Source organism: Lathyrus oleraceus, chromosome 7 (genome assembly GCF_024323335.1).
Source record: "Lathyrus oleraceus cultivar Zhongwan6 chromosome 7, CAAS_Psat_ZW6_1.0, whole genome shotgun sequence".
NCBI classification, from domain to species: domain Eukaryota; kingdom Viridiplantae; phylum Streptophyta; class Magnoliopsida; order Fabales; family Fabaceae; genus Lathyrus; species Lathyrus oleraceus.
In genome coordinates this window covers 311,785,586-311,795,710 of record NC_066585.1, presented here as the reverse complement: position 1 = coordinate 311,795,710, position 10,125 = coordinate 311,785,586, and the positions used below count along the sequence as shown (strand labels likewise).

At 35.0% G+C, this 10,125-nt stretch overlaps 1 protein-coding gene across 1 annotated transcript; it reads left to right on the top strand.

Moving 5' to 3' along the window:
- The first annotated feature begins 7,415 nt into the window (after positions 1-7,415).
- LOC127106114 (uncharacterized) lies at positions 7,416-9,801 on the top strand. Its single transcript, XM_051043405.1, has 4 exons — positions 7,416-7,804; positions 8,134-8,412; positions 8,504-8,594; positions 9,212-9,801. The coding sequence occupies exons 2-4, from the start codon at positions 8,399-8,401 to the stop codon at positions 9,446-9,448; spliced, it is 342 nt and encodes a 113-aa protein (XP_050899362.1). The 5' UTR covers positions 7,416-7,804; positions 8,134-8,398; the 3' UTR covers positions 9,449-9,801.
- The last annotated feature ends 324 nt before the right edge of the window (positions 9,802-10,125 follow it).

Here is a 10,125-nt window from a genome sequence, read left to right as displayed (position 1 = left end):
TAACATATATTTATTTTTATATAAATTTATTTAGATGGATGTTACTAATATTTGTTATTATTATTACAATCGCACAGCACCGTTAACAAAAGGAACTTATCCACCTTTCAATTTTTCTATAAGGTTATATTATATTTAGATATTTATATTCTTTATTAATATTACAATTTAATATAATTATATTATCGGATTTAATTGAAATACACTGATAATTTAAAGAAATTGTCAGTTATTTCTAGACGTTGGATATTGAAATAAGTTTGACTTTTATTTTAAAAATCTATAAAGTAATGCAAACGGGTGATGGTGATGAATCGACAATGTAAATCTTTTTACACTGACAGTGCATAGTAATTAATCTATATATTATATTATATTATACTTATTAAGATTAATCAAAGAGGTTAAAGGTAGTGCACTGTCAGTGTAAAGAAATATTACACTGACATTCAATCAAAATATTTTATATTGTCAAATCATAACAGTATTTTAAAAATAAAAGTGTGATGTGGCGGAATACATGGATGTCATTGGTTGACGGTGTAAAAATATTTTACACTGACAATGCATATTCCTTTTTCTCTTAATCAAAACTAATATAGTACAACCTAAACTTTAAAATGTGTATTTTATTTGTCGTGTCTTCTACTTGTTGAAAACAAAAGAACAAAGTTAGGGTTGTCGTTTCATTAACGAATCTTCCCCCGGCCGCCATCTGTTTAAATGTATCCCACCGTGTCGGTTTGATACTTCTCCCTTCACTAGATATTCATTCCAGCCACATTCCTCATCTTTCCCATTTAAGAAATTTCATAGGTATGTTTTGTACAACTCTGTTATGTTAAATTGATTGATTATAGATTTGAGTTTTTGAATAATATATTGATAGAATAGAATAAAAAAAAGTAAACGCAGAAACACGTTTCTTCTTCTCCCTCATTACAGTCTGCTGCATGCTTCTTCTCCCTCCTGGAAGTCTGTCGCCGGAACAGGACTACTGTCCTCTGTACCGCCGCCACCGAACACGAGAACCACCATATTCTCTTGCCTTCCACCTCTGTTCGCGCTGCTGCCGTCGCACACCACCGTGCACAAGGACCAACGTGATTCCGATCCCTGTTCTACGATCGACACCTGCAACCATGTCTGATTCAGACCATTCAGAACACAGTGACGTCGATACCTACAAAGCCATCGATACTGATGATTCCGGTCAGCCCAAGAACACCACATTTCGAGGTTCCAAATCGAAGTTTCATCCCGCTCTTGCTGTCTCCAATATTAGGAACCGCATTCCTATTATTCTTGAGATGGAAAAAGATCAATATGGTACCTGGCCGAGCTTTTCCGTATCCATGCTCGCTCACATCGAGTCATGCATCACATCATTCCATCTATCGAAAAAGAGGCACCAGCTGTTACCGACGCCAACCATGAACAATGGTCCACTCTTGATGCCACCGTTCTTCAATGGATTTATTCCACTATTTCTACTGATTTGCTGACCACTATTCTGGAACCCAACTCCACTGCAATGGAAGCATGGAGTCGCTTAGAAGATATTTTTCAGGACAACTAAAATGCTCGAGTTGTCACTCTTGAGCAAGAGTTTTATAACACTCGTATGGAGGATTTTCCCAATGTCTCTACTTACTGTCAGCGTCTTAAGATGCTTTCTGATCAGTTGAGAAATGTCGGCTCCCCTGTCAACAATCATCGTCTGGTCCTTCAGCTGATCTCTGGTCTCCTAGAAACTTACCGCAATGTTGCTACTTTAATTCTCCAGAGCAACCCTCTTCCGGCATTCTATCAGGCTCGTTCCATGCCCATTTTGGAAGAAGCCGGTATGGCTAAGATGGCAAACACAGGCTCCCATGTTGCTATGCACACCACTCATCCGAAACCTATTGAAGACACCTCTCAGCGTGGCAACCGCCGCCCCGACAACTGTTCTCGCTCCTATGGAAACCAAGGTCGCGGAGGGGGACATGGTAACCGCAGTGCACCTCAGTCTGGAGCTCCCAGCGCTCCCTCACCTTGGTTCGCTCCTCCTTGACAACAGCAATAACAGTACCCAACCTGGCAACCATGGGGTTGGACACCACCACCATGGACTATTCCACCGTGTCTGTATCCCACCTCTCAGTGGACACACCCTGTCGGTCCTCCTAAGCAGCCAGGCATTCTAGGACAGCATCCTCAAGTGTATGCAACATCTACCTCATCTCATATACCGATAGACATTCAGATCGCAATGCACACCATGTCACTCCACACTCTTGACAATCAGTGGTACATGGACACGGGCGCAACATCTCACACAGCCGCATCACAAGGTAATCTCTCGTCTTATTTTCCAGTAAGTAATTCAAAGCAGAAAGTCATTATTGGCAGTGGCCATTGAATTCCAATTCACGGCACCACACGCACACAAGTAACCACATCTCACCAACCACTTCATCTTAACCATGTCCTGCATGCCCTAAAAATTATTAAAAATTTAATTTCTGTGAGACGACTCACCACTGACAACAATGTTTTTGTTTCCTTTGACCCTTTTGGTTTTACTGTCTCTGATTTTCAGACGGGGATCACCCTTCTGAGATGTGACAGTCGTGGAGATCTTTATCCAATTACCACTCATTCCAGTTTTTCCGGTCTCACATCCAGTCTTTGGCATAGTCGTCTTGGTCATCCTAGCGTGTCTGTTTTGAATTCCCTTCGCAAAAATAAGTTCATATGTTGTGAACCTTTTAATTCTTCTGTCATTTGTGACTATTGTGTTTTAGGCAAACAAGTCAAATTGCCATTTTTTGATTCTCAAACTACGACTTTGATGCCTTTTGACATTTTACATAGTGATTTATGGACGTCTCCAATTTTAAGTTCTGCTTGTCATAAATATTATGTCTTATTCTTAGATGATTTTACAAACTTCTTGTGGACTTTTCCTATTAGCACAAAATCTCATGTGTTTGAAATGTTCAAGTCACTTACTTAACTCATTCAAATTCAATTTTTGCAAAAAGTCAAAACATTTCAATGTGACAATGACGGTGAATATAATAATGAGCTTTTTCAAAAATATTGCACTGATCATGGTCTAGTTTTTAGTTTCTCTTGTCCCCACACATCCTCACAAAAAGGAAAAGTGGAACGCAAAATAAGAACCATTAATAATATGATACGCACTATGCTAGCTTATTCTTTTGTTCCCCCCTCATTTTTCCATCATGCTCTCCCCATGGAAACTTACCTGTTAAATATTATTCCCTGTAAAACACTTCATGATCAGTCACCAACACAACTCCTGTATCATCGTGATCCCACCTACACACATCTAAGAGTCTTTGGTTATCTATATTATCCTTTATTCCCGTCATCTACCATTCATAAGTTACAACCCTGCTCTACTCCATCTGTCTTCTTGGGTTATCCGCCGAATCATAGAGATTAAAAGTGTTTTGATTTGTCTAATAGAAAATTAATAATTTCGAGACATGTTATCTTTGATGAAACTCAATTTCTCTTCACCAAGATACACTCCCATTCACCTCACTCTTATCAATTCCTAGATGATGTCCTTCATCCCTACCTTATACATCCGTGACAAAATCAAATTTCACCACCTGTTGCACATAACCAACCAATACCCATAATCCCAATTAACCAAGCACGACCCTCAATAAACCAATAATCATCATCTCCTACCTCTTCGATCAACACACCCATTACAATAAACTCTCCATCACTACCACCAATTCAACCGCATCCACCTTCACCTACACGAACCATCACCACCCGAAGCATGAAAGGCATTGTCAAACCCCACAGGATATTTAACTTATCAATCTCTCACTCTGACCACACCATTTCTCCCATACCTAAAAACCCAAACTAGCCTTATCAGACCCGAATTGGAAATCCGTAATGCAATCTGAATTTGATGCTCTTATTCGGAATAAGACGTGGGATTTAGTTCCTCGTCCTTGTGATGCTAATCTTATTCAATGTATGTGAATTTTTAGGCGTAAGAAAAATTCGGATGACTCCTTTGAGCGTTATAAGGCCAGTCTTGTAGGTGATGGCAGGTCATAGGTTGCAGGTGTGGATTGTCATGAGACTTTTAGCCTCGTGGTGAAACTCGCTACCATTCGAACAATGCTTACCATTTCTCTCTCCAAATCTTGGCCCATTCATCAATTGGATGCCCAAAATGCCTTTTTACATGGTGATCTTCATGAGACTGCTTACATGCATCAACCATTGGGTTTCCGCGACCTCCGTCATCCAGATTATGTATGTCGGTTGAAGAAGTCATTGTATGGTCTCAATCAAGCACCTAGGGCATGGTACCAACGTTTTGCTGACTATGTCGCCACCATTGGCTTTCTCCATAGCATATCAGACGACTCCCTCTTCATATATCGACAAGGTTTAGACATGGCCTACATTCTACTGTATGTAGATGACATCATCCTCACCACCTCCACTCAGGTCCTCCGCCAATAAATTATGCCATTCTTAACATCTGAGTTTGCAATGAAGGATTTGGGACCTTTGAGTTACTTTCTGGGTATTGCAGTATCTCGTCATCCTGATGGCATATTTCTTAGTCAAAGCACTTATGCTTCAGAGATCATTGAATGTGTGGCATGACATCATGTAAACCATCAGCCACTCCTGTTGACACCAAGCAGAAACTCGGCACCTCCTCCGACACTCCTTATGAGGATCCCTCCTTGTATCAGAGTCTTGCAGGGCCCCTACAGTATCTCACCTTCACTCGATCTGATATATCATATGTTGTTCAACAAGTTTGTCTTCACATGCATGCCTCTCGCACGAAACACATGCTTGCTCTTAAGCGCATTTTGCGCTATGTTCAGGGCACCTTACATTTTGGACTACACTTATCCCCATCTCCCATTACAAAGCTTATATCCTACACTGACGCTGATTGGGGGTGGATGTCCTGACACCAGACGTTTTACATCTGGTTACTGTGTTTTTCTAGGTGACAACCTTATTTCTTAGTCTTCCAAAAGGCAGCCAACTCTCTCCCATTCTAGTGCGGAAGTCGAATATAAGGGGGTTGCTAATATTGTCTCTGAATCGTGTTGGAACCACAATCACCTCCTGGAACTCCATTTTCCTATTCCTCAGGCCACTTTGGTGTATTGTGACAATGTTAGTGTCATCTATCTATCTGATAATCCTATGCAGCATCAGCGCACTAAGCATATTGAGATGAACATTCATTTTGTTCGGGAAAAGGTAGCCCGTGGTCAGGCTCGCGTCCTTCATGTTCCCTCAAGACATCAGATCGCAGACATCTTCACCAAAGGACATCCTCGCATTCTCTTTGATGATTTTCGGACTAGTCTAAGCGTCCGTGAACCTTCCGCTTCGACTGCGGGGGTGTGATAGAATAGAATATTTTGTTATAATTAGTCATAATTAGTTTCCTATAATTATGTTACACATTGATTTTATATATATTCTATTTAGATCAATGAGAATGATACGATTTCCATTATCTTACATATATTTGTGAAATCATTGTTAGAGTTTTTCTTAGTAATGAATGATTTTGCAGTCACTGTGGTTTTGTTTCATAGAGTATTTTATATAGTATTTTTTATAGAGTATTTTAGTGGTCTTTTGGTTCATGTCTTGTTTTTGTGGTGACATTTTAATTTATATTTGTGCAACCAACTAGTGATGTGGCTTTAACTTCTACACTGGTGCCAAAAAACAACACAAAAATGAAGTGATTGTGAAATAAATATGAAATTTTTAAGATAATAATATATGACAGTAAAGAGTAGATAGATACTGAGAGATAAAGATGTAGTTTTTGTTTATAGGAAGTCTCTCTTAAGTCTTAAGATAATGGTCAAGGTTTTAAATAAAAAATTACTACGAAGTTATTCTTGATAGAATATGAGTTTGATTTTATATTACACTTGTTCTATTATTACATGATTTTTGATGTGAGGTATAATACTACTTTGTTACTGAAGTATAATGACTAAATTACTAGATTATTAAATTATAATTAATTTAATTTATAGACTACGATAACAAAATTACTAAACTACAGTTAATTTGTTTTAATAATTTAATATAATATTTTTAAGACCTATTTATATTTCGAGTTACGACATAAGTTATTCAATATTCATTGATCTTTTATGATTATTGGAGACTTATCCCTATTAAAATTATGGCGACGTTGTATCTTTAACATAATTTAAAATTTTGATTTTAAATGAATATATGAACATTCAATACTCTTGTTCATAAAACTATTATAATTTGATTTTTGTTTGTTATAGATTGAAGTTGGCTTAGTCAAGAAACAATATATCACCAAAGTAGTTAGAGAGCTTTCAAAGGACAAGGTAATTAATTTAACCTTGGATGCGTTATACTTTTTAATTTGACCAATCTGGATTAGACCATATTTGATCCAATTCTAAAACTAGTTTATCCTAGAACCAAATATATCAACATTTTGTTGCTTTAATCTGTCTTTTTTCTATGATTTATTTTATTGCTTTAATCATTTTTAAAATTTTGGTGCATATTGTTATGACAAATGTTACATGGCTCTCTCAACCAGTTTTATACTGATTTCATGGGTACTATTTTATTTATTTTCTAACATTGTTCTCTATGTCAATTTGTATCTTTATGTCGAGTTTCATGTTGCATATATAACCGAAGTTTTAGTTATATTTTTAGAAAAGATAGAATGTTATGGTTTTATTTTTTGTTAGTGATGAAGAGCTCTACTATATAAATAGTAGGTTTTTCATGTGAACCTAATCATTGTAGGACGTTTATTAAAACTCTTTGTCTAGTGTAATTGATGTGTCAACTCATTTTTTCTTAGAGTAAAATGAAAATTCTCGAGCATTGCAAACAGATAGTTAAAAGAATGGGTATTGATAATAGAAGAGTTAGAGATGAATTTTTGGCGGGGGTTGTTGAGTTTATTGAGTTTTCTTGTGCACAGGAAGATTACAAGAAAGAGAAAAAATTGAGATCTGTGTAAAAAACGCAAGTGTAAGAAGTATCATATTGTTGGGGATGTCATGGACCACCTTTGTATGAAAGGATTTATGGATGATTACTTTTATTGGACTAACCATGGTGAACAGAGGCCTCCTTTTCCACTAATAGTTTTTGAAAACTCCTACTACGAAAGTAGTGAGGCTCGACATGAATTTAATGATTATGAGCAGATGGTAATGGATGTTATTGGACCGTCTATTGGCACATATCTAGAGCAAAAATGATTTCTCTATGAAGAAGCTTATCTCATTATCAAACTAGGCCTACACCAAACTTATCTCAACCCTTACAGACCACCCAAACATCTATCCTATCTCCTCATTTCCAAACTGGATATACATCATCCCAATCATCTCATTCTCAAATGGGAGCTTCTATAAATATATCACAAGACCCTTCCATCAACTCCCAAACAAATCCACTCACTCAAACATCAATTAGGACACCACAAAACATCAAGTGGGGGTCAAGGAATGTAGATAGACGAATTTGGATCAAATCAGCACATGGGAATAAATAATTCTCTTTTCATAAGTTAAATTCTTATTAAATATATATGTTATGTTTGATGTTGTTTTACTTTTTTTGTCCTAACTTTCATCTTGAATGGAAGATGAGGAATGTCATAACAAAAATCATCAAGACAAACTTTTAAGGAGTTTGGAAATCTTGGAGTAGTGCGAGTAAAGATGTTAGAGATTTTTGGTTCAATGACTTCATTGTATAACATTTTTCTTTCCAAATTTTATTTGCCTTCAAAATTATGGAAACATGATATTTCTTAAAATTCATTGAATTTTGAATGCTTGCATTTTGTGCTATTTTTGAATTTGTCACGGTACTTAACATCTTAAACCATCAGTACCACACTAAACCACTTAATCTAGCTATGTGGCTGCATACATACATACATACATACATACATACATACATACATACATACATACATATATATATATATATATATATATATATATATATATATATATATATATATATATATATATATAATATTAATATTTTTTTTTTAATTTATGTCCATATTTATAGGGAAAATATAAGTGGCTTGAACATGATGAAAATAACATAAAAAAAAGTTTTTATAGTATGGGATCTCTAGCACTGAAAAATGCTTTGTACAAAGTGCGGAGTGGTAAGAATGAAGGTAGTTGGATTGGAGAAAACTATTTAAAAGAATTGAAAGTTGAATGGGAGAAAGAGAAATGGTAGGAGATTTCTATGATTAATAAGCAAAATAGGAAGTCTCAAGAAGGACATAATGTGCATAATGGAGGGTCTATTTCTGTAAGTGAACATGTCAAAAGAATGGTAAGTAACTATATCTATTTTTTCTTTTTTAGAGATTTGACTAGTTTAATATTGTAATAGTTTCATTTTTTTAGAGACTGGAAATGAATAGGGAACCTACATGTTATGAGTTTTACGAGCGACTTCATAGGCAAAAGGGGAAACCAGATGAATGGTTTAATGAAAAACAAGCAAAAATTGTTGTAAGTATAAGGCTTAACTTTTTCAATGCAATTGATATCTTTTAATCACATTGTCCTGAAAGTTAAATTCCATTGAGAAATATGAATGACTTTTGGTTCGGTTGTATATTTGTCTGCTATAATTAAAGTTGAATCATTTGAAGGGGTGTGCGTATGTATTTATATATATGGTCTGATATTTGTTTCACTCATTCTTGTTTCATAAAATATTTTAGTGGCCTTTTGGTCCATATTTTGTTCTTGTGGTGAAGTTATTTGGACTTGTCAAGTGACATAATGTTAGTCATTGTTAGACATTGATTTGCTTAATCAACATTTTTATGTTATAGTTCATTGTTGGATTCCTACTATTATTTATAGTTGGAGCTATAAAGACAGTTAAGTATTTAATAAAAATGATATTGTTATTTTAGATGTTTCTTCTAAGAATATGGTTTTTCTAGTAATAACTGTAACAAGGTGGAAATTTCAGTCCACACGCTCTTTCTATTGGTCATAACATAGAGTCAAATTATTTTTCTACCTTTGGAACTTTCAATTGGTAAGTGGGGCTGATTTGTTGTGTATTATATATTAATTATTAAGAAATTAAATATTCATTATTCATTTTATTTCAGGAATTATTTCAAGTGCAAAAAAGTGAAGCACAAATTCAAAGTGGCGAGGGAAGTAGCCATGAGTCTACACTAGAGTTATATAATGACATATACATGGAAGTGGCTGGTGGTATAAACAAGAAAGGACGCATATTTGGTGGTATAAACAAGAAAGGACGCATATTTGGATTAGGATCTCAAGTTGTTGCCATCAAATCATCCGGAAAAAATAGCATCTCTAATGATGCAACATCATGAGAAAAGGTTGTTGTATTGAAAGATAAAGTTCAAGCATTAGCAAATCAACTTCAACAAAAGACTCTTGGACAAGAAAGTATAAAAAAAGGTGAATCAATGGGAGCGTAAGTTTCAAAAACTAGTGCATGACAAAAATATGAAAAGTTTATTTTTTAAAGGAGAAGATGATGATGATATTGGCAATGAAGGAGATGATGATGATGATGATATTGGTAATGAAGGAGATATTGGCATGGAAGAAGATGATGTTGGCATGGAAGAAGAGGATGATATTAATAATGAAGGAGAGAATGATAACCAGAAAATGGGTGTGAAAATATGGATGATGACCTTTTCATTGATTAGGTTTATATTTTTGACTAGTTACATAACTATTGCTATATTTTGTAATATATTGCAAAGATCATTCTACTATTACTTTATTTTGCAATATTGCAAGTATCATTTTTCTACAACTATAATTTGTAATCTCATTGCAAGAATCCTTATCATCATTATATTTTGCTTATGAATGTTATAAGTTTAAATTTAATCCACATTATAATATTTAGATTATGTCTAGGTTCTGTATTATAATATATTAATTATATTTAGAATAATGAATAATATAATAAAATTATATTATATTTAGAGACGGAAATATTCATCTTAAACACCGGAATATATATCATAATTTA